The 25,246-nt window shown below is 53.2% G+C and overlaps 3 protein-coding genes across 5 annotated transcripts in view; 1 reads left to right on the top strand and 2 right to left on the bottom strand.

The window, feature by feature from the left end:
- The window catches only part of CLCN6 (chloride voltage-gated channel 6), a 31,245-nt gene extending 21,489 nt beyond the window's left edge, over positions 1-9,756 (top strand). The window contains exons 18-24 of one of the 3 annotated variants that reach the window (XR_009531080.1): positions 919-1,105; positions 1,899-2,056; positions 2,187-2,343; positions 3,948-4,055; positions 4,200-4,325; positions 6,776-7,850; positions 8,965-9,756. Coding sequence is in view for 1 of the 3 variants with exons in the window: in XM_060088979.1 (XP_059944962.1) it covers positions 919-1,105; positions 1,899-2,056; positions 2,187-2,343; positions 3,948-4,055; positions 4,200-4,325; positions 6,776-6,856 (817 nt within the window). In the remaining 2 variants the exon portion in view is untranslated. Of the gene's footprint in view, positions 1-918; positions 1,106-1,898; positions 2,057-2,186; positions 2,344-3,947; positions 4,056-4,199; positions 4,326-6,775 lie in introns of those variants that run through there. The other 2 variants (XM_060088979.1, XR_009531081.1) reach the window with 2 other exon arrangements.
- A 3,106-nt stretch (positions 9,757-12,862) lies between these two features.
- On the bottom strand, positions 12,863-13,942 carry NPPA (natriuretic peptide A). Its single transcript, XM_060118212.1, has 3 exons — positions 13,823-13,942; positions 13,398-13,724; positions 12,863-12,874 (listed from the first exon to the last, which is right to left on the bottom strand). Exons 1-3 carry the CDS (start codon positions 13,940-13,942, stop codon positions 12,863-12,865), a joined length of 459 nt encoding a protein of 152 aa, XP_059974195.1.
- A 920-nt stretch (positions 13,943-14,862) lies between these two features.
- On the bottom strand, positions 14,863-23,321 carry NPPB (natriuretic peptide B). The gene is made up of 3 exons (XM_060118227.1): positions 23,196-23,321; positions 22,683-22,938; positions 14,863-15,008 (listed from the first exon to the last, which is right to left on the bottom strand). The coding sequence occupies exons 1-3, from the start codon at positions 23,319-23,321 to the stop codon at positions 14,863-14,865; spliced, it is 528 nt and encodes a 175-aa protein (XP_059974210.1).
- Between the last annotated feature and the right edge of the window lie 1,925 nt (positions 23,322-25,246).

The raw sequence follows: 25,246 nt of genomic DNA on the forward strand, positions 1-25,246 counted from the left end.
CTTGGGTTGGAAGAAGGTAAGTAACAACAGCAAGGTCCTTCCAACAGCAAGCACGTCTGTACCCAAGTGTGTTCGGGTTGGTGGAGCGGCCCCGTGCAGCTGGGGACTGGGGCGGGCAGGGCCGCTTCGTGGATGGTTCGGCCGCTGTGGCATTCTGGTTAAATAGGAAGTGTTATGATTGAATGTTTAAATTTAGGGTCCAAGCCCTGTGAGTGAGAACTAGCTGCTTCGTGTGTGCCCAGCGAGGTGTCGTCCTATCAGCAGTGATTCCTCTGGGCATAATCACCAGCTTATCCGTCAGCCAACAGATAGTTCAGGCCTCCCATGTCTGGGATCGTGCAAGGCGCTTAAAGTCTAACGTAGGGGTCAGCCAACTTCTGGAAAGGGCCAGATAGTAAATATTTTCAGCTCTGCAGGCCATGTGCCCTCTGTCCTGCTGCTTTAGTGTAGAAGCAGCCACAGACAACTTGTAAACAAGCGAGCGTGACCAGATTGGACCTGTGGGTGACAGTTGCCATCCCTGGTCTAAAGGGACGCCCAAACATTTTTATTTTAATTCCAGTATAATGAGCAGTTCAGTGGTGATACTGGCATGTTCCAGGGGGTGCTGAGGAGCGATGGCCAAACCCCTGAGCAAGCGGAAGAGGTTTGTGGAGGCGGGACGTTCATATCGAGCTGAGGGTCTTGGCCCAAGCGTCTGACAGAGCACGGAAGGGCATTCCAGGCATGGGGAACAGCATGTGCGAAGGGGATGGAAGTACCAGGGAACGGGTGTGTTCAAGGAGCTGCTAGAGATGGTTCAGAAAAGGGGCCCAGGTGGTCCAGGCAGTGCAGGAGAGGCAGCGCAGCTCCGTCGTGGCTTGCTCCCGGCACCGTGGACTCTGTCGTGAGTCTGGACCGCTTCCCTCCCTCTCCCAGACTGCGAGCCAGCGACATCATGGAGCCCAACCTGACCTACGTCTACCCGCACACCCGCATCCAGTCTCTGGTCAGCATCCTGCGCACCACTGTCCACCACGCCTTCCCAGTGGTCACGGAGAACCGGGGCAACGAGAAGGAGTTCATGAAGGGCAACCAGCTCATCAGTAACAACATCAAGTACAAGGTAAAGGCAACGGCCCCGCAGGAGAGGTGGGCGATGGACAGGTGGTCCCCTGCCGCCCACAGTGATCCCGTGCTTGTCACACCCCGTAGATGGGGTGGCCCCGGTTGGCTCTTGTGAAAGTCAGCACTCTTTTCATTGCATGCGACAGTGAGTGTGGACTGGACAGCGAGTATAGACCACGCAGTGAGTCAGGACTGTGTTAGGCCATCAGGACGTGTGTTCCTTCCCACTCCAGCCAGCACGTGGATAGATTGTTGTTTTAAACATCAGTTTTGAGTATTCAGTGCAGGTTGTATCAGGGAGGGTTCTGGGTTGCCAACAATGGACTTTGACCTACTTAAGAAAGAAAAAAGTCCATTGGAAACTGCAGGATGGACAGGAAAGCCGAGGCGCCAGGAGCAGTGCACTCTGGGCGAGCAGGTGGTGGGTGGCCCCTCTGCAGGTACCAGGAGGCACCTGCGCTGAGGGAGAGTCCCGCTGCCCCACTTGGGTCACGTGCCCACCCTTGGCTTCGGAGGCTGGGGGGCACGTCAGTTGACAGGACCACCAAGGCATGACGTAGGAGCATTGAGACGCTGTCCCCAAATCAAAGGAGTAGGGGTGTTGGGCTGGCAAAAACCTTGGGCTCCGAGGGGCTCCTTTGGATCACAAGCCCCTGAGCCGCTGTGAAGGTTTCTTGCAGTTACGGTGTAGGCCTGTGCTGTTGACCCGCACTGGCACCCACATCCTCACCTGAGTGGGTGCTGGTGCGCCCGCACTAGCTGGCCGTCGTCGCCACCCCTCCCGCCCACAGAAGTGCAGCATCCTCACCCGCGCCGGTGAGCAGCGCAGACGGAGCCAGTCCATGAAGTCCTACCCGTCCAGCGAGCTGCGGAACGTGTGCGACGAGCACCTGACCTCCGAGGACCCGGGCGAGAAGGAGGACCTCCTGCAGCAGATGCTCGAGCGGAGGTGAGGGAGCGCGGCCGCCTGCAGGGCCGTCAGCCTCTCGCCCGCGGAATTGGGGGAGGGGGTCGGGGACGTGGACGGGAAGTGATCCTGCTGAGGGTGTCCTAGGCAGCGTCTGGTTTCTGTATAACAGATACACTCCCTACCCCAACCTATACCCTGACCAGTCCCCAAGCGAAGACTGGACCATGGAGGAGCGCTTCCGCCCACTGACCTTCCACGGCCTGATCCTGCGCTCACAGCTTGTCACCCTGCTCGTCCGAGGAGTTTGTTATTCTGAAAGCCAGTCGGTGAGTCTCCTTTCTTGTTCCCACCAGGATTCTGGAAGGCACGAGGGTGGCAGGAGCACAGTCCCTGCACCTGCCATCCAGCGGTGTGTGTGGCCCTGTGGCCCCCGCTGCAGGCAGGGTCCCTGCGCTGAGACCGAGCAGGGCTGCGAGTTGCCCTCCAGCGCCTCTTCCCGTAGTCTCCTCACCCGTGGCTAAGTGTCCTTCTGGCCGGTGGGCTCTTAATATAGTTTCTGCCTTTAATCTCTGCCATGAATGAACTTTGTTACATGTGTCATCCAGAGAAATACCCTTCTTCTCATCAATTCCCCTGTAGTTTTCTTTTTTCTCTGGTTTTTGTCGAGATAGCAGGCATGGGTGGGCTGTGTTCAAAGTGGTCCCTATAGCGACCTGGGACACACTTCACCCCTGCAGATGGAGCCTGAAAAAGTCACGCAGAGGACTGGTTTCCAAACTGACTCTCCTGCTTTGGGTCTTGCCTGTGGGCAGCCAGCCGAGGTCACTTGTGGTCTCACTGGCCTGCAGAAGAGCAGCTCACATGGGCAGGACAGAAAAGGCCATGGGTGGAGAGGCTCAGGCTTGGGGGTGTGGCCTGTGAGGAGGCCCAGCCCTGCTGAAATGGGGGAAAGGTCACGTGCAGAGCACGGGGGACAGAGAATTTGGAGGCATGAAGTGGGCCAGACTACACAGGGCCTTGCCTGCACGCAGGAGCCGCCAGAGCTGGCCCGAGTCAGTGGTGGATGGGGAGGGCTGTATGCAGAGGGGAGTTAAGGGGAGGAGAGCGGGGCAGGGCAGTGACTAGCACCTGTGCTTCCTGAGCCCCGCTCGAGAGCTGGTAGTGGCGGCCCAGCTGCCCACTGACAGTCCGCAGCAGTGAGAACTGAGGGAAAGTCCAGGAGGCTCAGAAGGCAGGAGGAGTAGCGAAGCTCCCGTGTGAGTCTCCTGTGGCTGCCACTTCCAGTCGCCGCAAACTGGGTGACTTCAAACAACAGCAGGGTATTCTTTCAGAGTTCTCAGGCCACAGGACAAGAGCAGGTGTCAGCAGATCCGTGCTTCCTCCGGAGGCGCCTTCCTCGTTTGTGGTGGGGGCCAGCAGTCCTCGGGCTGCCTCGACTGGAGGCTCCCCAGTCACGTCTGCTCCTCGTCACCCACTCTCTCCCTGTGTGTCCTCTCCTCTCTCATAAGGACAGCAGTCATTGGGTTTAGAGCTCACCCTACTCCAGGATGACCTCATCTTAACTTGATTCCATTCACAAAGGCCTTGTTTCCAATGAGGCCACGTTCACAGGTACCAGGCGTTAGAACTCGGACGTACCTCCTGGGGTGACACAAGTCACCCCACACAGCTACTATTAGTTAGCACTTTTCTCCTTGAAACTCTGGAATAGCTCAGGTCTGTTTTACAAATGAAAGGGAAGTCCAGAGAGGCGAGGGGACTGGCCCAGGGAGGCACAGCTGGGAACTGGCGGAGAGCTGGCTGCGCAGCACCTGTTCTGGCCCCTGCTCTGCCCCGCCCCCCGCTCTCAGACGCAGAGGGAGGGGGCCTCTAAAGGTGACGCTGCCAGTTGCCGCATTCGGTGCGAGGACTGTTTCGGTTGGGATTGCAGAGCGCCAGCCAGCCGCGCCTCTCCTACGCTGAGATGGCCGAGGATTACCCGCGGTACCCCGACATCCACGACCTGGACCTGACCCTGCTGAACCCGCGCATGATCGTGGTGAGACAGGCTTCCCTTGGGGACGGGGCCAGGCACGGAGGCCGAGGGCCTGTCCCGCGTGGACCGCTGCTCGTCCGCACGGTTGGCCTCTGATCCTGGGCGGGCAGGACAGGCCACAGGTCCCCTGTGTTGTCTCCTCTGCAGGACGTCACCCCGTACATGAACCCCGCGCCCTTCACTGTTTCCCCCAACACCCACGTCTCCCAAGTTTTCAACCTGTTCAGAACGATGGGCCTGCGGCACTTGCCCGTGGTGAATGCGGTGGGAGAGGTGAGCGTGAGGGCGCGTGTGCCTGCGGCCGCATCTTCTGGAAAAGACCCTCTAAAGGCAGTGCTGCCGGGGAGGCGGGGCCTCTCACCCAGGAAGGAGCAGCAGAATCCCGCAGGGAGGCTTCTCAGACCCGACCTGCTCTGTGGCTCCCCACCGGGAGTGAGGGGCCCAGGGGTGGAGGGGGAGACTGGGGTAGCTTCAGGAACCTTCCTCTTTGCCTCCGGGGTGTTTCTTCTACGCCGTCTCCTGTGTGGCCGGCAGATGTCGCCAGCGTCTCACTGGTCTTCCCTCCTGAGGCCCAGAAGCGCTTAGGGCCTTGTCTCCGTCCTGAAAGCTTCCTCTCCACCCTTGACCTGATGGCGCCTCCTTGAGGAGGGGGTCAGTTCCCCACCTGTTATGGGAATTTGTAGCAGTAAATGAGGGAGTTTCAGACAAAATACTTGGAGAGTTTTGAAAGGTAAAATACCTAGTAATTATTGCTACAGATTTTTCCATTGTTTTCTTTTTATTAGAACTGTTTTTCTTATTCCACAAACATTGGTGTTTGTAGAAAAATATGAAAATACAGATAGGCAGGAAAAAGAAATGCCAAACCCTTACCTCTGTAGAGGCAGCCACGTTAACTTTTCAGAGTATATCTTGTTTTTTTCCTCTGTGTCTAGACATAGAGGTTTTATATGTCAAGGTTTAGTGAAGATGTTTATACTATTTATCCTGTTTGATACCTTAAATTTTCAATTAATCTATAGGAAATGACTTTCCACAACAGAAAGTGTTCACTTGGGATACTTTGACAGCTCAAGAGCATTCCGTTGCGTGGCAGTCCAGTCACTTATTCAGTTGTCCTCTGTTGTACAATATCTAGTTAAATTTCACCATAAATGGTCACCTGTTTGAGGCTTTCGGTGGGTGTCGCCTCGTTGCCCTCCAGGAAGTGACGCCTCTCCAAAGTGAGGGTCACAGCAGGACCTCCGACGGCACGGCGTGTCCTTACACGGGTTTAGCGGCAGGGAGTCAGATCGTGTTCCTTGAAGTACAGCCGCGCTGACAGTCCTAACGCAGTTTATGGTGTGGGACACCCACCTCAGTGACAGCTGTGAGTCACCGCGCCGACTGTGGAAAATACCCGTTTAGGGAGGACGCTGGTTCTCTGGACTCTCCTGCTCTGCTGTGCTCCTGTCACTGGCTTGGCGGAGGAGGCCGGGTGTTCCCCACACAAAGCAGTTCTCTGGTTCTCCGGGTACCAGCCGGGCATCCTAAACTCAACTCAGCCCTGGCGCTGTATGCTGGGGGCGGCGTCGGGCCCCTCGGATTGAGGGCTCAGCCCCACAAGACGGTTCATCACACCCGCCTTCCCCCCGACTTCAGTTTTCAATGGGAAGTCCAGGTTGTCACCTGTGCTCCTGACTGGCTGTAAATAGGAGGTTCCCATGACCCCCTGCTCACAGAACTCCGGAAGACAGTGACTTACATCCTTTTATAGTAAACAGTAATTCAGTAACCCCGGAACGGCCGGATGGAGGAGATACACCGGGCAAGGGATGTGGGATGGGCAAGGCGTGCCCAGCTCTGCGTCCTCTCTGGCACCACCTAGCATCTTACGTGTTCACCAGCCTGGACGTTCTCCAAACCCTGTAGTTCAGGGATTTTAACAGAGGCTTCATGACCTAGGCATGATTGATTACATCATTGGCCATTGGTGATGGATTCAACCTCCAGCCCTCCCCTCCCCCAGCTAGGGGGTTGGGAATGAAAGTTCCAATCTTCTAGTCAGTCACACACTTGGTTCCCTGGGAAACCAGCCTCCATCCTTAAGGGCTTTCTAAAAGTTACTTCATTAACATAAACTCGGGTGGTTGAAAGGGGCTTGTTATGAATAATAAGACACCCTTATTACTCATCACTTAGGAAATGCCAAGAGTTTGAAGAGCTTTGTGCCAGGAACTAGGACAAAGTCCAGATATGTGTTATTATAAATCCCAATATCACAGTGACTCAGGTAGTTCTGAAAGATGGGATTTCTGAGCTGGAGCAGGGGTCACCGCCTCTCAGAAGCCTCCCCTGGGCTCTGTGTCTTGCACACGCACACCAAACGGGCTGGGTGTGGTGGCTGAGAAGCTAGAGAGCGTGGGCCCTGTTTAAAAAGACATTCACATTCAGATTCTAGCCGGCCCAACTAAAACCGTTTGGAGCTAAATTTGTCCCATCGGCCTCCAGCTTGCAATCGCGAGTTGTCTCTTTATCTTGTTCCCATTTAGAAATTAGGTGGCCTTTGAAATGAGTGTCCTGATCATGTTGTCAGGCCTGTCCCCGGCCTTCCGGGACCTGATTCTGGCCCTGCCGTTGATTGAGACGGGCTGGGCAAGCTCTGTCCACCCCTGTCCCTCGTGTTCTCGTCCCAGTGGGGTTCACTCTGCAGGTGACCTGGGTCTTTTTTTGCTTCGTCCTAGATCGTTGGGGTCATCACACGGCACAACCTGACACACGAGTTTCTGCAGGCACGGCTGCGGCAGCACTACCAGACCCTATGACGGCCCGGCTCGGCCTCGCCGCCACATGCCAGCCCGTCTCTCCAGGAGCTGAAGCTCGGGCTCCGCCGCCATGGCTGGCGAGGGATGTTCCCGGGCATGGAAGATTCCCAGTCGCCCGCTCACTTGGAAAGCCTACAATCATCGAACACGTTGCCGTCAGAGCTCCTGGGGGTAGTGTCAAGCCATCAGAGTCTGGACTTGTGTGACCTCTCAGCCAGTGTCTTCCCGTTTCCTGCCCCCTGCGCGCCCCCATCCAGTGCTGGCACAGGCCCCAGCCCCTCCTCCCCGCTAGCACCAGGACCAGAGGGGAAGTCAGGCCTCACCCACTGGCGGCGGGCGCACGGAGCAGGTTCCCCACCACCTCTTTGCTCCTTTCCTAGGGAACCCAGCTGTTGCCTTAAACCATCATGGGAGGGACCTTGACCGAGGCAAACACTGGGTGGAATGCCAGTTGCAGAATTCAGTCAATTACTAAATTGAGGAATTGGGTCCTGAGAAAACTACGCATGTTTCAGGGAGGCCCGTTTTCACTGGGACTCTTAAGTTGACATCTTCAGCAGTTCATTTTGAGGGAAGTTCTGCTTCTGGGTGTGAGCTGGTGCTCTGGTCTCACCGCTGTGCTGTGAATCTAGAACCCTAGAAGCACAAAGCATTCAAATCCCGCTGATAGTTCCTGAACAATAGCTCTGACAGTAGGGTTAGATTTACACCTGCCCTAGTTTGGAGCATTTCGGCTTCCTCTCCATTTTCCAAATTACCCGTGGTCTCCGAGTGCCACGTTCTTACTCTGGTCCTTTTCTTCTCCATGGAATTACTAAACTTTCCTTAAGTTTTACCTGCATCTTCCTGGTGAAGCAACCCCAGCCCAGAGGATCTTGGCATCACCCCTAAAAGCAGGGCACCCCTAGATAAAGCTGCTTCACTTGACTCTGGGCAATGGTGCAGTTATTCAGAAGATGGAAAGGAGTGAATCCTGAGCCAGGTCCACTCACAGGTACACGATGTGGCTTAAAAAGCCAGAGTGTGACAGTACAGCAGATGTTTAATCGAGGAAGAGGGTGTCTGCCTTTCTCGAGCACTTCTCACTGGCCGCCTGCTGGCCACCCCCAGCGGTGCAACAGTGGAAACTTCAGGAGGGGTTAACCGCGGGGAGAGGGAGGTGCCTCTTGCCAGCACGTGCCCCGGGGTTTTAACATCAAGCGGAGGAAGCCTCCCTCTTTCTTTCAGTGACTTAGTTTCCCTTTGGGCTGGTTGTTCCTCTCTGAAGAGGCACCAGAGGCATTTGCGTTACTTTCCTCTTGTGCTCGCTCTACACGTTGAGCAACGTCTTAGGCCCATCGTGCAACCATGTGGCACATGTGCTCTGAGGGTCAAGGTGGCATTCATTTGCATTACGTTAGTTTTTTGGGGTTTTTTTTAAGTCATGGAATTTGCCTGAGGAGGTCAGTGCCAGGCCTCAGCCATGCCTTTCTCTCCCCTCAGCCTCCTGACTTCTGTTGCCGCCTTTAAGCCTGGGGGGTGGGTGTCTGCCCGGCTTTGCTGGCTCAGGTCTTGTGCTCCACACACTCTAGGGAACAACTCCACCTATGCCGGAGGCTGCGTCAGCATCATTGCCAATGACTCTGGCCCCTCCATTCCTCCATTTTCTTCATCTCTTTGACCAAGATTACTTCGACCTATAAAATTTTCAACTTCCTTGGGTGCACTTGACTTATGAAACACAGATGAAACTCCCAGTAAGCAGTTCGGGAAATCCCAAGGACCAAAAGGGCAAGCCCTTCTAATGTGATTGCGTTCAACCAGCTGCCACTATTTTAAGGCAGCATTCGGAACTTGACCGCATTATTTCTTCCTTTTATTAAAAAGGAAACCAATGCCGAAGTCAGGCGAGTGGCATGACCGCCCGTACCAGGAACCTGCTTTCCTCTTCCCTCTCCTTTCCTCTCCTGAAATTGGTAGCACTGAGGTCCTGCTCAAGGATCTCCCGCTTCCAGAGGGCGGGGTCCCAGGCTGCTGGCCTCCCGGACACCCTGGGTGAGGGGTGTCGGGGTTTATGCCTCCTGCACATCACGTCGTGTTTAAGTCACCAGTTATTTTGTTCCCTTCAGTGTAGCCCAGAGATAGACGGCAGAGTGCAAACGCCTCCCTCCCCCAGAACGGACTGGACGGCCACCAAGGAGGACCCAAACCCAGCCCCTCTGGAAAGGCACGTTATTTCCTGTCCTGTCCTGGCGTTTTGCCCTTTGCAGACAAGCCCACAGACAAGCGTGGCTCCGCTTGTAACAAAATAGCTGTAAGCCTCCCTCCTCTGATTTGTTACTTAGAAATCTGCATCTCAGCATCCCGCCTCTTACCAGCCTGATGCCCTCCCAGTGAACCTGGCACCTGGATAAACAGAAACCCTCGGGGGCTGGGGCCTGGGCTGGGGTTGGGGCTGGGGTTGGCTAGAGATGGTTTCCTGTTTTCCTGGCTGAGGTGATGGGGGAGGGGGCCAAGAGTCCCCACCCGACTGGGGGATCTTTGTGCTCTGGGGGACGATTTGCTTGTGACCTTGTTTAACAGTTCCGGACTGGGATGGACACTTGCATACTTGACTCAGCTGACCATATGACATTTCTGATGCAAATTCACGCACTGACACGGCCTTCGGGGGACAAGAAAGCCTCCGGAAAGGCCAGCAGCGCCCTCCCAGGCCTGCAGTATTGATGTGCAGTATTGCCCCACGGCTCGTGGACCTTGGTCATTTCAACAGTAGCAGCTTCCCTCTTTCTGTTTGCACTGTTTGTTTAAATGGTAATGTTAGCTAATTCTACTGTGTATATGAATTGTATTTTTTTTTAATTTGTAAAATTCTATTTTTATTTGAACTCTTGGAACTTGGAAGTTCTCACTGTAACTGTAACATGTCAGAATACAATGTCTTCATCTCCATCATCCTCTTGTCTCCACCGTGCGCTTTCTTTAGAGTGGTACATACTTGGTTTTCATTTCACTCCCTCTCTCTTTCTACTATGTAAAAATTGCACAGCTGGGGAGGGGGTTGTAGTCTCAGGTCTTTATAGCTTTCCCAGCAGGACTCTGCATCCACAGGGTGCCGCTTACCACCTTAGTATAAGAACCAGTTTAGTCCTGAGGATCTTAGCAAAAACCACCGGTGTCCCCCTCTCCTGTTCCCCCTTCACGTCGACGCTGTTGGGCCCAGTGTACAGGTCCTTTCCTCCTATAAAGCCACCTGTCCTTCCAGCCGTTCCTTCCCGCAGCAGTAGGTGGGGAAGCCATTCGGTTCCTGTTGGTGTTGCGTTTAGGAAGCTGCCCCACAGGCAGATTTCCCCGATGTCCAACCAGAGCACATGGACCTGGTGCTGGGCCTGAGGATGTTTAGCCCTTGCAGCCAGCTTCGTCGCTGCCACCTGCCATGGCTCTTTGCTCACATTTTGTTTTGCCGGACACGTGATTTTCTTGGTCTCCAGTTGTTCTGCCTCGAGTTGCCACTCCACAGTGGCAAACGGTCTCAGTCGGCTCAGGTCCCTCCACCCATCCCCCCTTCCACCCATCCCCCCCGTCCACCCATCCCCAAGGGTCCTCTGAGTTCCAGGGGCGTCTCTCGTGCGTTTGGGTATTTGGCACGTTCAGTGAATTCCGTTGGCGAGCACCCGCTGTGTCACTGCGACACCTTGGCAGTGAGCCCAGGTCCCCACTCCTCTCCTCTCAGCAGCTCCCACTTCCCCAGTGCCGGAACTCAGGAGCCGGCTTTGGACAGACGCTGCTTCCTTGCTCTCCACCCTCCTGGTCCTCGTCAGTCCTCTGTTCTTGGCTTTCCACCCTCCGTGTTCAGAGTCCACATAAGGAGCATCTTTATGAGAAGTGGTTACCTTAGTGTTCTTTCCCCACCTCCCTCTCTATCCATCAATTCACTCCTGGCCTCCCCTTCCCTCTACAAGGAGCAAGTTGCTAATTTATTTCCTCTTTTCTCAATTTCTGCACCAGAACAAGACACTGTGACCGACATTTATAGAGCATCCAATGTGCCACGTGCTGCAGGGGCTGCTGAAGGGGCACTGACCCTCCAGGAGCTTGCAGTTCAGGGACACAGACGCAGTCGCATACCGAGACAAATTGCGGTCTATGATAATAGCTATACGATAGTTATAAAATGCTGCCAGTGAAGAGCTCGATTTGTCCTGGGCATGTGGTGTCAGGGAAGGCTTCAGGGAAGAAGTGGCATTCTCAATGAGCCTTGAGAAATGAGCAAAACGGTCTCAAGGGCTCTGGATAGAGGGCATTCTAGGTGGAAGGAACAGCATGAATAAGGGCGCGGGGAAGCGAAGGTGGAGGGTTGTCGGAAGAGTGTCATAGAATCTGATTCAGAGAGTGAGGTGTCAGGGGGTGACGGCTGGGAAAATTGGTCAGAGCACTGCTTCATGTTGCAGGTGAACTCAGGGCCTGGTATTTTCTGCTTTGGGCAGCACCCTTTTCAGAAGCAGATACAAAGAAACTTCTCCAGTGGCTCCCACCTTGGTGAAACCTACAAGTCCAAACACCTTGGACCTGAATTTGGGAAAGCCAATGGCTAATTTTTTAATTTAGTGCCCAAAAGGCACATAAACTTGAATGAAGTTTGTCAGCACAGCAAATATTTCTTTCTTCACTTTGCTCAGCTTTTAAACCCAAATATCCTGCCTACTCTTCTTCAGATTAAAAGTGCAATTCACTCAGCTGCCGCACTACCTCTCAAAAGGTGTCAGAGAAGAGTTAGTGCCCTCATTTTACATACGTGCCTCTAAAAAATAATAATAATAACAGTAACGAAAAAACACTAAGTGTACAAAAAGTGTCATATTGAGTACAAGCTACATTCGATGTAACCAGAAAAAAAGCCCAGATGTTTGTAAATTTTCTTTTCAATAAATAAGTGCCCTGGGCTTCCCTGGTGGCGCAGTGGTGAAGAGTCCGTCTGCCGATGCGGGGGACACGGGTTTGTGCCCCGATCCGGGAAGATCCCACATGTCGTGGAGCGGCTGGGCCCGAGAGCCATGGCTGCTGAGCCTGCGCGTCCGGAGCCTGTGCTCCGCAACGAGAGAGGCCACAACAGTGAGAGGCCCGCGTACTGCAAAAAAAAATTATAATAATAAATAAATAAATAAATAAATAAATAAATAAATAAGTGCCCTGAATGTGAGCAAATCTGAATATAAAGATAAATGCCCTTTTGGTCTCCAGGGGCTTTTTCAGGATCCATGATGAGGCTGCAGTGTGAGTGAGAGCAAGTTGAGAGCTGTGGTTTGAGACCCGACCCCCTACACACACACACACACACACACACACGTGCTCACGGAGGGAGAAACGAAAGGAAGCCGAAGTTGTCCAAACCCATAGAGTGTACACCACCAAGAGTGAACTCGATGTGAACTATGGACGTTAAGTGATCATGATGTGTCATTGTAGGTTCATCCATGGTAACAAATGTCCCACTCTGGCAGGGATGTTGATAATGGAGGAGGATGTACACGTGGGACAGACAGGGATATGTGGGAAATCTCTACTTCCTGTTCAATTCTGCTGTGAACCTATAACTGCTCCCCAAAATAGGTTTATTATTTTTTTAAAAAAGGAGGAAGAAAAGAACTGAGCATTATTCTCTTTGACAAAAGGTAAAATGATAAGGACTATCAGGCTGAACTCCCTTCCCCAGGAAATGAAAGAAATCACACCAAGCCTCCAGCTTCTGTCCGTGGTGCTGAAGTTTATTCATTTTCAAACCGATGTCAGTAACAGGTGATTAAAATTTAACGCATGGGTGGGAGAGGTGGAGAAGCCACAACTAAACCACTTTATCTACATTTAGCATAAAGTGTGAGAAATGTTGACAGGAGGCTGATGCTTGAATAGGACGCTGGTCACAACTCAACTTGATGGCAACGAGATGGGACAAAGTTGAGAGATCCCAGGGGATGAGGGTCTCTTGAAGTCTGCCCGGGGCCTGGCCCGCCTTTTCCTCCCTGGCCGTTATCTTCGGTACTACAAAGAGAGCAGAGACGTGTTTGGCTTGGTGACCTGCCTCCACTGGAAAAAGTCAGCTTCGTAGGACCATGCTCCCTTCCCACCAGCCCCCGCTCCAGCTTGATGACCCTCTGAGTTCCACAAACTGGTAAACAAATTGCCCATGAGAAGCTAGTAAAGTCAATCCTGGTAAATTCCGGTCCTTCGGGATCTGACAGTTCCTCGAGGGACATGAACTGCCAATCAGCAGTACGCAGGTGACTTGGCCCCATGAACGTATTAAGTTCCCAGTGCTCCTAGCAGTAACTTCTTTTCTTCTTAGCATTTTCTCAGCAGACTGTAGCTGAGGATGGTATCATGGTTCTGAGACTCATGGGGCACCTACCCAGTTGGGACAGAAATTTCAAAGGGAGTAAGCGTCTATGCTGTTCCCTTTCCTGCTGCAGGTGTCCCCTGGTGGTATTCTTTCACAAGGTTTGAACCTCAACAAAACCACAATTTCCTTCCCACCCACCCCATTTCCATCCCCAGTTCCTCTTACCCGGAAGCTGTTGCAGCCCAGTCCGCTCTGGGCTCCAATCCTGTCCATCCTGCCCCCGAAGCAGCTGGACCTCCTCAGGCTCCGAGGGGCAGCGAGCAGTGCCCTCAGCTTGCTCTTCAGGAGGGCAGATCTATCGGAGGTTTCCCAGGGGCCCCGCCCAAGGGCACCCCCATCTCTCTGGGCTGGGTTGACCTCCCCGGTCCAGGGAGGCACCTCAGAAAGGGGGCTGAGAGGGACCCCAGCTTCCTCATTCTGCTCACTTAGTACTTGTTGGGGCACAGCCTCATCTTCTAAAGGCAGCTTGTCCTCCAAATGGTCCAGCAAGTTCTTTACAAAAGGAAAACAGGGAAAGGGAGAAGTCTCACTGCCTGGCACAGCGTCACAAAGCCCCCTCATCCCAGACCGTGCCCCTTTCCTGGCCCTACCTTGAAATCCATCAGGTCTGCGTTGGACACAGAGCCATACACGGGGTTCGCTCCGGTTTGCCCTGGGAGCTGAAACGCCAGAAAGAGGAGGAAGCTCGCGGCGATGGTGGCGGGGCCCATGCTGGCGTCGGTCAAGGAGCGGTCTGGTGCTTGCTGCCTCTTCTCTCTCCTCTCTGCTTTCCCACCCGTGGCCTTCCTCCGTCTCCGTCTCCCAGCTGCCCTGCGCCTCCTCTTTTTATAGCCCCTTGGCTCTCTGAGAGCACAAGAGGGATGGAACCCTCCCCATTCTGTCACTTGCAGCGATAAAGCAGCTGAGCCAGGAGCCAGCAGAAGATGCCCTTTTAAAGTTATCAGTCCAGCCAGCTCGTCACAGCCCCTCCGCCTTGAGCAGCTCCAATGAGCCCGGGACCCCCAGCTGCAGGAGCCACATTCTTGTTGATTTGCCTCAAGAGGTTCCCACTTCAAAGGTGTGAGAAGAGCAAAAAAGAGTCCTTGGTTATCTCACAGCGATGCCTCAGGCTTCTTTCTCATCAGCAACCGGACCCATGCGGGGAAGCAGAGGGTGACGGTTGGCCGGCGCCCAGCTCCCCCGTTGGTTTGCGGCTCAGCTGTCAGGGGCTCCAAATAAGGGCGGGAGGGGAGGAAATGGCAGGCAGCCGGCAGCTCAGCTCAGGACAAATTAGTCCAGATGCTCCAGCTGGCCTCATACCTGACTCATCGGCGGCGAGGGCAGACCTCCCCCTCCACAAGGCTGTCCTGACACCTGGCTGTCACTCTCAGTGGTCAGGTGAGGAAGGAGTTATTTTTTAGAATACTAAGTTAGCCAGAACCAGATGTGACAAATGTCCTGAGAACTCCACCCCCAAATAGAAACACAAGAAAAGTTTTGGGAACACAATCATTCCTCTGCAAAGCTCCCCCACTTCACCGCACGGCTCCCCACAAGGCGTTGGGGGAGATTGATGCTAAGAGGATACCAGCGTTTTCATTTATAGAAGTTTTGCTGCTTCTCAGACTCTGGGCTTGAAGCTTGTCATGCCTCACACCTCGCTGGGAAAGCCCCCTGTGCGAAGTTGGCTGCTGGAGCGAGGTGGGATGCAGCTGTGGCCCATGGAATTTCCCTTAACGCCTCCCATGTGCTTCTCCAAGGCCAGGCAAGCGATGAGCCACTGAAGCCGCCATTTTCCTGGTCCCCAAAAGAGAAGTACCAGGCAGCGAGCCTGTCCACATGTAATGAGTGGCCTCCACTTACTAAGCACTGGACTTAACGCTCTACATTCTTCAATGTAACGTATCCGGGGGAAACATTACACTTGAAGGGATGAGAACCCTGCATTGCAGCCCCAAACAAGCCAAATTGCATACATCTTTGGGGCCTTATTCTCCTCATCTGTGAGGCTCATAAGAGCTATTAATATGTGAACGTATTTTGAAGTGTGAATTGCTATATAGTTGCACGATGCTCACAATGGTTGTCCTCACTGGTTGGTTGGAATGTGCCAGGCACCGTGCTGAGAGCTTTATATGGATTCTTTCCTTTTCGTCACCAGCCCCAGAAGGTGGGTAGTATTGTCCCCATTCATAGAGGGACAGAACTGAGACTGAGAGCATCTGCCACTTGCCCAATGTCACTCGGCCGAACCAGGACTCGGACCCCAGGTCTGACGCCAACGCCTGTACTCTCCGCCCACTTCCCAGATCCCGCTGCTTCTTTGCACAAAGGTTCCTTAACAAGCCCTTTAGTCTCAGTTCCTGATTAAACACCACCCTAATCCCAGCCTCTCAGGTTGCCTCCGAGCACCTCCTTGCCTTCCCCCTGCCCTGGAACTTCAGCTTTGCGTGCTTGGCAAGTCTGCAAGTATGTGGACTATCTCAGGAAAGCACCACATCCAAGCCCCATGACCTATTTACACACCTAACATGTTTCAATCTACCCCGTAGAGGCTCAGGAAGTGTGGGTGGAATGACAGCTCTGTCCTGGCCGGACCCTCCCCCAACTGTGCTCACTCCTTGGCTGATCAGAGAGAGAGGCTGTTACGCAGTGAAAGGGCAGGAAATCCGGGCATTACGTGGCCAGGGGTCATGAGAGGTGTTCGATGGCGGGGGCCGGTTATTCTAAAGGAGAAAAGATTTGGGTCGGCCAAACTCAACTTGAAATCTGAAATGAGTGCAATTCTGAGTAGGAACGCTGGGGGCAAAGAACCGCTCTATCCTGACGAGTCTCTGGAATGTGCTCACAGTTTAATAGCTCGGGTGGCAGGGTTATTATTAGCAGAGGATTCAGTGAGCAGCCACCCTGGGGGAACTGATGCTCCTCGCTGCGTGCGTCACACAGCCCGTCTCCTGGAGATACCCTTTGAGACAGACCCTTGATGCAGGCAAGACTTCCGGAAGGGCATCATGGCAGGTGGCCTCTGCCATGGCTTGGCCTCTGGGGGCTGATGCTGTTCCTGCGTCCTGAGCCACTTCTGAAGTCTGTTGGTGGCCCAAGGAAAAGCGGAAATCCCGTCCAAGGTCCCAGAAGGAGAATTTCAGAATTTTCCCAGCTCCTTTTATTAAAGTTACGTTTTGTCTTCCAGAGTGAAACTGGAGTGGGGCACGAGTGTCATTTGTTGAGTTTCTTCTATTGTTTTTGGTTTTTTGTGGAAGGTGGATGGCAAAAAAAAGAATACTTAGGTTTATTGCCCTGGCTTTGTACAGGACCAGCACCACCCCCTGCACTAACAGGGCCCAGGGAAAACAGACAATCTCCAAATACACTTACCGCCCAACCCTCTTAAAGCCTTTGACTTGTCCCTGAAATGGAAAATGCCTTGACGTACAGTTTCTCTTCATTTTCGTGCCCCTGTTCCACTTCGGGGGGTATGTGTGGAGGAGTTAATATTTAATGGGGTGTTTAGAAGCCAGCCTGTGGGAGTGAGAGAGAAGAAAAGCAAAAGGCACAGAAGACCAGGTCCACCCTCCACCTCCACCTCTCCCACTAGCTGAAAAAATCAAAAGGCTTTGTTTCCCTATCACTGGAAAGAAGTCATCTTAGTCATATGATGGAATAAAGGTTGCAGATAGGTGGGAGGATACAGAATGGGGTAACTCCAGTTTTTAGCCCAGTTTGGTTTCATGACTCTCCATGGGGATGCTGTGGGCTGCCTTGGGGAGCCGTGAGGGCCCAGCAACGTCACATGTGGGCAGAACTGGTGTGAAAAACCCATTACATTCATGGGACAAGTCTGTTAGACCTAAATAGCCTAAAGCAGAAGCCCCAGTTGGGAGAAATTGGTAGGACATTGGTGCGTATTTAGGAATGGTTGCTTTGGACTTTGAAAACGAAGTTCTGTTTCTCTGGTGCAACATGGAGGTCACAGAGACTGGAATTTGGGGGCAGCTTCCCCAGGAAAAAGGCCCAAGACAAGTTGATTTGCTAAAGCTTTATGGGGGTTCTAGTTCAAGGGAAGTAAGAGTGAGGAGCAAAGGGAAGTGAGATAGTGTATTAGTCAACAACTGCTGTGTGACAGATTACCCCAAACCCTAGCAACTATACATTATCTAATAGTTCCCGTGGACCAGGAATCTGGCTCTGCTTTAGCTGGGTGCCCCTTGTTCAGAGCTCACACAGGCCACAATTAAGATGTTGGCCAGGGCTGCGGTCATCTCAAGGCTTGGCTGGGGATCTGCTTTCAAGTTCACTCCTGTGTCTGTTGGCAGGTCTTTGGGTCCACACTGACTGTTGGCTGGAGATGTCAGTTCCTTACCGCGTGGGCTTCTCCACAGAGATGCCGCTGACTTCCTTTAGGTAGAGAGGGAAACATTGTATAAGCCATCATCTCTTTGTAACCTAATCTTAGATGTGGTACCCAATCATTTCTGTTGTACTGTGTTCATTAGAAGTGAGTCATAATGTCCAGCCCATACTCAGAGGGAGGGGATTACCAAGGGATGAATACCAGGAGATGAGCATCAATGGGGGCCATCTCAGAGGCTGCCCACCGCAGGTAAGGAAAGAGAAAGAGCAAATATAAAGTGATATGTTACCAAGCTGGTCACAGCTTTGCAAAAACAACTTAGTGGTTGGTTGGTCGGCTGGTTGGTCATGCTGCACATGTCCAGAGAGCTTTGTGGAACCCAGCACCTTCGAACAGTCTATGAGGAGAGAAAAGGATGAGGGCACTGCATTAGATCCCTAGGGCTGCTGTAACAAAGTACCATAAACTGGGTATCTTAAAACAACAGAAGTGGATTGTCTCACAGTTCTGAACGCTAGAGTCTGAAATCAAGGTGTCAGCAGGGCCAGGCTCCTTCCACAACCTGTAAGGAAGGATCCTTCCTTGTCTCTTGCAGCTTCTGGTAGCTGCCGGCAATCTTTGGCATTCCTTGACTTGTAGATGCATCCCTCCAATCTGTCTCTGTCATCATATGACCATCTTCCCTCTCTGTGTTTCTCTCTTTTCTTCTTATAAAGCCACTAATCATATTGGAATAGGGGCCCACCCTACTCAAGTATGACCTCATCTCAACTAATTACATCCACAATGACCATGATTCACAAACACCCCCTCCAGCATACCACCCAAGGACATACATGAGGGCCCACCCCTGCACCTTGCCCTCCCTAGGGGCCTCACAGGGAGGGGGAGTCACCCGCTGGCTAAGGCATGAAGGTTCTGCTCTCTCCCCCGATGAAGGAAGAACCAGATCGGGGAGCCCAGGGCAGGGAGGCCAGTTAGGAAGCTGGTGCGCCAATATGAGTGGTGAGGGAAGGAAGGAGGAGTGGACGTGGTAACTGCCTGGGTGGTCCAGCCAAAGAACGGAGTCAAGGAAGATTCCAAGGGCTGAAGTCATCGAGGGTGGAGCCCTGGGAGAAGGTTTACTCATTCGGGAGTGTCATAGTTTGGGTTCTCCTGAATCTGAGACAAGTATTCAAGCAAAGTTGTTTATTTTGGAGATAATCCCAGGAAATACTGGCAGGAGAGTGGGGAAGTGACCAGGGAGAGAAGGAGTTTAGCTGCACGGATCACCGTGGGCAGTTGCAGCTTAATCCCAAACCCCCGCAGAGAAATCCAGTAACCAGTGAAAGATATACACCACCCGTGAACAGAGGGCGCTCCTAGGTGTTGGTTGAGTGTTGCTCCTGGTCCATGTCAATTCCCCAGCACTTCCTGCCTGCCCACAGGAAGTGGACTCTGGCTGCCAGAGAAAGTCCCCGGGCAGGAAAGTGCAGTGCTGCTGGATGAAATTAGGGCTGGTGTGCACTGAAGCAGCAAGGGCAGTGCCAGAGACAAGATACTGGGGGCACAAGAGTGGGAGACAAGGTCCCAGGGCTGAAATGTTCCAGGATGCCCAGGCAGCTGTATGGAGCCTGGCTCCTGACCCCACGGGAGAAATGGGCCACTTAGTGGAAAAGCACTGATTGCATGAAAAATCCTACAGACAGAGGGATAGAAGGTTGAGAACTGCAACACGAACAAAGACAAATGGCCAAGTTCATGACTTTGTTTAGACCTGGTTCTGCCTGAGGAAAGAATGCATTTTTCTTTCTTGCCACAAATCATTCTCAGAAGGGTCAAAGTTGGGAATTCCTTGGCGGTCCAGTGGTTAGGACTCCGTGCTCTCACTGCCGAGGGCCTGGGTTCGATCCTTGGTTGGGGAACTAAGGTCCCAGGTGCCACAAGGTGCGCGGCCTGGCTCAAAAAAAAAAAAAAAAAAAAAAAAAGTCAAAGCTGCCACAAGAGGGATGGAGAGGGGAATGCAGAATCAGTGACATGAGATGTAGCGTTCAGGCCCAACACTGTCCTGACTTCAGTAACCTCAAAACTGGAGACCCAGCAAAGCCAGTCTACCCTCTACTGAAGCTCCTTCCAGCTGTGAAGCCGTGGGCTAGGCATCCTTGGGCCTGTGTCCACCAACATGTCTTTCTGGGTAGATTACAGTGACAAGCATCCATGGAGATACATAATCTGGCAGCTTCTTTGGAGGACAAGTTTGGTAATAGGAAAGTCAGGGAGGTTAAGGCCATGGCTATAGCTACATGGGGATGTGTTTGAAGGGGCCAGGGCCACAGGTTAGGGAGGGCTGGTTCTAAAGGGCACCCATAGATGATGCATGTGCCACAGCACTGCCCGCAAACACCAAACACAGGGGGAGCTCAATGAGATGTCACTTCATCGGGTACATCAGGCCACTCACTCCCCATCCTCCAGAAGGCATATTTGCTTCCTTCACAGTTTGTTTTGGGGTCCTCTTCCTGGACTTTTGCTTGGGGAAAAGGCTCAAGTAACGGGATATATCTGTATCATACATACAGACTCCACTGCCTGAGCCCTATTTATGGAAGAGCTGGACTTAGCTGGAAGAATTCTGAAGTGCTGGCTGGGTTTGTAGAGTGGGCGTTCTGGGAGGGGGTCTGTCTTCATCACCTGAGCAGGGGGAGAAAGTTGCCAATACGCAGCAGCCCCAAATGGGGAACTGAGGGATGCCATTAAGAGGGGGAACTTCCAACCCACCAGCAAGCCTAATTCACTGGCTTGGGAACGGTTGGGCTGTGCAGTGGTTAGGGGCCTGGCTGCTGGACCAGTATGCGTGGGCTTGAATCCTGGCTCTGCCACTTACTAACTGCGGGACCCTGAGAAAGTCACCTTGCCTCTCTGTGCCTCGATTTCCCCATCTGTAAAATGAAGGATAATAAGAGTTCTTCCTGCATAGTTGTTGCAAGGACTAACATGAGTTCATGGAACTGGGCCTGGTACATAGTGAGGCCTTTATAAATGTTAACCGTGCTAATTACTCATTACCGTCCTGGGTCAAAAACATTAGGCAAAGATGGCTCAAAGTTTTATTGGAAAATAAGTTGGTCCTAAAAACTTATGTTCAAAATCTTAATCTCATTAGATATGTCTAATGCACACTGGGTTAAAATAAGAAATAACACAAAGACCCACCACTTCTCTTTCCCTCTCACTCAAAGAAACATCAGATGAGAACAGCACAAAAGCCATAAGAGAGTCACGTGGATCTCTGCTCAAACCTCAGTGTTGGCACTTAGCAGCTGAATGCTTTCAGGTAAGATGCTTCCCTTTTCTGGGTCTCAGTTTTCTCATCCATAAAGAGGGGATAATGATAGTCCTGTCCTCCTGCAGAGCTGGGACCGTAAAAGGCATTCTAGGCAAAGGAAACTGCATGAACTGAAGCCTGGGAGCCTGAAAGCAGGAGAGAGTTCTGCAGCATGACCTGGGATGCCTGGAACCCAAGATGCAGGGGAAGGAGGACCCTGAGAGGAGAGGGCAGTGACCTCTACCAGGACCACCTGCTGATTAAGGCAACACAGTAGGATTCTAGTGCTTGTCTCCTTTTCTGCCTTGGAATAAAGGTCTTCTCTCTCTAGGGCAGAGAGGAAGTGAAGATGTGGGGCCCCAAAGGAAGGGCACCCTGAAATGCTGGGCCTCTTTCAGGCACTTCTAAACTTATGGGCTCAGGAAATGAAAATGCTATTAAGCTCAGGATTTAGAAGCCTCCTTTCCAGGATGACATCAGGAATTGAAGACTTGAACCTGAGGTTTGGGGCAGATGGAGGGCTCACCCCCATCAGGAATGCAAATAAGCTGGCATATCTCTTTCTCTCTCTCTCTTTCTCTCTCTCTCTCTCTCTCTCTCTCACACACACACACACACACACACACACAAAGCGCCCCCAATCTCTGAGAGCTTCTGGAAACAACAAATACAGGGAGAGTGCCTCTAATGGCAGAATTCCAGGCAAAGGGAAGGCTACTGTCAAGGGGCAGATACCTTGACACACACCCTCATGTCACAGGAATACCTCAGAGCCCATTCAACTCCCAGGGAGAAACTGCCGGCCTTTGAAAAGTAGTTTCTGGGAAGTGTCTCAAGTGCTTGAGATATTTAGAGACAGTCCAGAGCATGAAAAGCCCTTAAGGAAAAGCAGCCACCACCCCCCGTGCCCCCCCACAACTGTTTGACCAGCCCTTGAAGCCGTGTCCCCGCCCCACCATTAGGACATCTTTGGGATCTTCAAGAAAACACAGGGTTTGACTGTTTTTCAATGACGGATTATTTTTTAGAACACGGAGACAAATCAGTTTCAAAAGAAAAAGCTATAATATTGACTTTATTTCATCCTGGAAACTTTGTGCTCAAAGATAAGAACCATCTTATATAAAACAACCAAATAAATAAATAAATAAGTAAAAATAAATAGGAGTTGCTTCAAAGGGGAGCAGGGGGTTGAGGGAGAATCAAATGCAGCCAGGACCTTCTATTAATACCTCCTCAGCACTGTGTGGGGAAGAGAGAGAGTGATGAGTACATTTGGGTGGGAGACAGGCAGGACCTGAGCTTCCCCTCACCATGGGCCATCTATGCCTCCCCCCTGTTCAGTTCATCTGGATGTTTCAGGCTTTGGAATAATCTATCTCCCTGGACCTTGCTCTCCTCCTTGTAAACTGGGGATGACCATCACCCTGGTGATCCTGCCCTCTGCCCTTGCAGCTCTAGACAGTTCAGGGGAAACCAGGAGGAAAATGTTTAATACTCTTTCTGCGCCAAGAAGAGGCTGCCAGGCAATTGACCGAATTACATGGATGTAATTCATGGGATGACCGAGTTACATCCTAAGGTGATTCTGCCCCTTTTGGTAAGAGAGGCAGGAGGTGGTTAGAAGGTGGCTGGGAACTCACAGGCATGGTAATGAATGTTGTCAAAATTTAATATTTCCAGAAAGGCGCTCCCTGACCCTGAGGACTGTCAGCAAGAAAGAGTGATATCCAAGTGTCCTTTGCTCAAAGTTTGGTCCCCAGAGACATCAAACCCAGAAAGGCAGCACGCGGTGGCAATGGGGGTGGGTGCTCACCATTGCAGCCCAGGCCGCTGAGGGAGCCGATCCGGTCCAGCCTCCGCCCAAAGCAGCCGGAGTCGCGCAGCATCCTGGGGCTGCGTATTCCCCGCAGGGCCTGGAGGACGCTGCTGCCGGGCCCGAGGAGCCCCGCGGGGGCGGCCGCCCGGGTCTCCCAGGCTTCTGCGAGGCCGTGGCCCTGCTGGAGGGGGTCCAGGTCCATCTGCTCGGCCTGCAGCTCCAAGACCCTGCCTCGTAGACGGCCCAGCAGCTCCTGCGATGGGTGGGGGAGGCGGAGCCTCAGGAGCCCGCACCTGGGCCCAGCCGCCCTCGATGGCGCCAAGGCAAACCGACCGCCTTGGGGACGGGGGTCCCGCACCCAGCCTCGCCGCTTTCTCACTCTCTTATCACAAATTCCCAAGGGAGGGTGGGGACCTCTTGGGACCGTGGGTGGGGTAGGTGGGGACCCGTTAATTGCTGCTGCCGGTGTCCTCCCGGCGAGCCGGCTTTATGCAGTTCGGCAGCGCTCACCTGTATCCCGCGCAGCTCCGAGGCCGGGCCGGGGCCACCTAGCGGGTAGGAATGACAGCCTGGCAGCGACAGGTGCAAGAACAGAAGGAGCATGAGCGCCCGGGACAGCGTCGTCTGGGGGTCCATGTCGCTGGAGGGGCGGAGAGAGGTTGCCGCCGCTGCCGCTGCGCTGGGTCCCGGTTCACGTCTCACCTGCCGGGTCCTCGGGCGACCGCGGCCTTTTATCCCTCGTCCTGAGAGCCGGGTCGGCCCTGCCCCTCTGGGTTATCTCTGATTTATCGGCGCGTTCCGGCCCGGCCCGCTGAGCTCAGGGCGGGGGAATGCACCTCTCCGCGCGGAGGGGTGGAGGCCGGGGACAGCAGGCCTTGTATAGAAATGGGCCTGGCCGGGAACGGGGGCGCGCGGCGGGGGGAGTTGGCGGGGTTGGGTGGACACCGCTAGGTCCTTTGTCTCTCGCTTCCCCCTTTCCTGCAAAAACCCCGGGGCCTTAGAGTGGTTCTTTTCTCTTTCCTCCCCCCAGCATTCCTGGAGAGGGCAGAGGGAACCCCAGCGATCAGAGGCCCGACGCAACTGCCGGGCGCACGGGGTGACTCAGAGAAAGAACAGGCCCAGCCGCCCCACCACCACCCCCGCCGCAGCGCGTCTTCCCTCCCCGCCTGTAACTCTCCGCACCTTGCTCGGCGGCGGGTCTTCCGGGCGCTCTGACCGCTGTCCGTGGTTCTGATCGCGCCGAGCCGACAACGCAAGAGGACTCGCTCCCCTCAACGTGGGTCTTGCCAGAAAGACAAGCGTGGGCAGGGGCAACAGACGTCTGAGACCCCTCTCCGCCCTCTCTCAACCTCCTGCACTAGGATGCTAATTCTCCAGTGTCACCTGATTAAAAGTCTGGGTATGACAAGGAACTTCTGGAATGCTGACCCTTCTCCCATCCCTTAAAGTGTAGAGCTGATTTGACAGGAATTTTGAGAGGCAAGGCCCAGAGATGAAGTCATTCAGGAATGCCTTCTATCACATCCCCCCCAGGTGCCAACACCTCCTCTCTCCCACCAAGCCAACGTAACGGAAAAAGCAAGGATGACTGGAAGATGGTTATCTATTTGCTGGGACACTAAGGGTGTGAAGGAATGTCTTCTACAAGGCCTCCTTCACCTGGTCGTCCATGATCTCATTCCCATCCACAGACGGTCTGTGCCTCCTGTCTGTGATTACAAAAGGGGATCCATAGAAAAATGGCCCTGGGAAGAGACACAGCAGATTAAATCCCCCTAAAGTGTGCATGACTGGTGTCACCACCCCTACCAGATAACTTGTGCTGAGAAGCAGCAGGATGAGGGGTCAGCATTGTTTAGGAAAGGAAACGTGTCGTGACGGAAGTGGAGAAAAGGGCAGCAAAGAGCAGGAGCTGAGACCTCTAGGCAAACCTGGCCTGAAAAATAGCATCTTCCAGGTATTGAGTGAGAAAATTGTTACTGTAGTTCTTCACTTTTCAGATAAGAAAACTGAGCTCAGGGCTTCCCTGGTGGTGCAGTGGTTGAGAATCCGCCTGCCAAAGCAGAGGACACCGGTTCGTGCCCCGGTCTGGGAGGATCCCACATGCCACAGAGCGACTGGGCCCGTGAGCCATGGCCGCTGAGCCTGCGCATCCGGAGCCTGTGCTCCGCGATGGGAGAGGCCACAACAGTGAGAGGCCCGCGTACCGCAAAAAAAAAAAAAAAAAAAAAAAAAAAAAAACTGAGCTCAGAGAAATTAATCTACTTTCTTTTCTTTTTTACACCTAAGTTGATTTTAAATTTTTAATTGAAGTATAGTTTATTTACAATATTATTTTAGTTTCAGGTGTACAACATCGTGATTCAGTTTAAAGTTACTTTAAAATATTAGCTGTAGGGGCCTCCCTGGTGGCGCAGTGGTTGAGAGTCCGCCTGCCGATGCAGGGGATACGGGTTCGTGCCCCGGTCTGGGAGGATCCCATATGCCGCGGAGCGGCTGGGCCCGTGAGCCATGGCAGCTGGGCCTGCGCGTCCGCAGCCTGTGCTCCGCAACGGGAGAGG

Source organism: Mesoplodon densirostris, chromosome 2 (assembly GCF_025265405.1).
Source record: "Mesoplodon densirostris isolate mMesDen1 chromosome 2, mMesDen1 primary haplotype, whole genome shotgun sequence".
In the NCBI taxonomy this organism is placed as follows: domain Eukaryota; kingdom Metazoa; phylum Chordata; class Mammalia; order Artiodactyla; family Ziphiidae; genus Mesoplodon; species Mesoplodon densirostris.

Bases quoted from the DNA above. Each gene is read 5' to 3' on its own strand.
- NPPA (XM_060118212.1), bottom strand. From the start codon at position 13,942: ATGGGCCCCGCCACCATCGCCGCGAGCTTCCTCCTCTTTCTGGCGTTT. The intron at 13,725-13,822 runs GTAGGGCCAGGA...CCTTTTGTAAAG, and splicing joins CAGACCTGATGGATTTCAAG to AACTTGCTGGACCATTTGGA.
- NPPB (XM_060118227.1), bottom strand. From the start codon at position 23,321: ATGGACCCCCAGACGACGCTGTCCCGGGCGCTCATGCTCCTTCTGTTC. The intron at 22,939-23,195 runs GTGAGCGCTGCC...CACCCATCGCAG, and splicing joins CGGAGCTGCGCGGGATACAG to GAGCTGCTGGGCCGTCTACG. The intron at 15,009-22,682 runs GTGAGCACCCAC...TTTGGGGACCAG, and splicing joins CAGCGGCCTGGGCTGCAATG to GAAAATGGCGGCTTCAGTGG.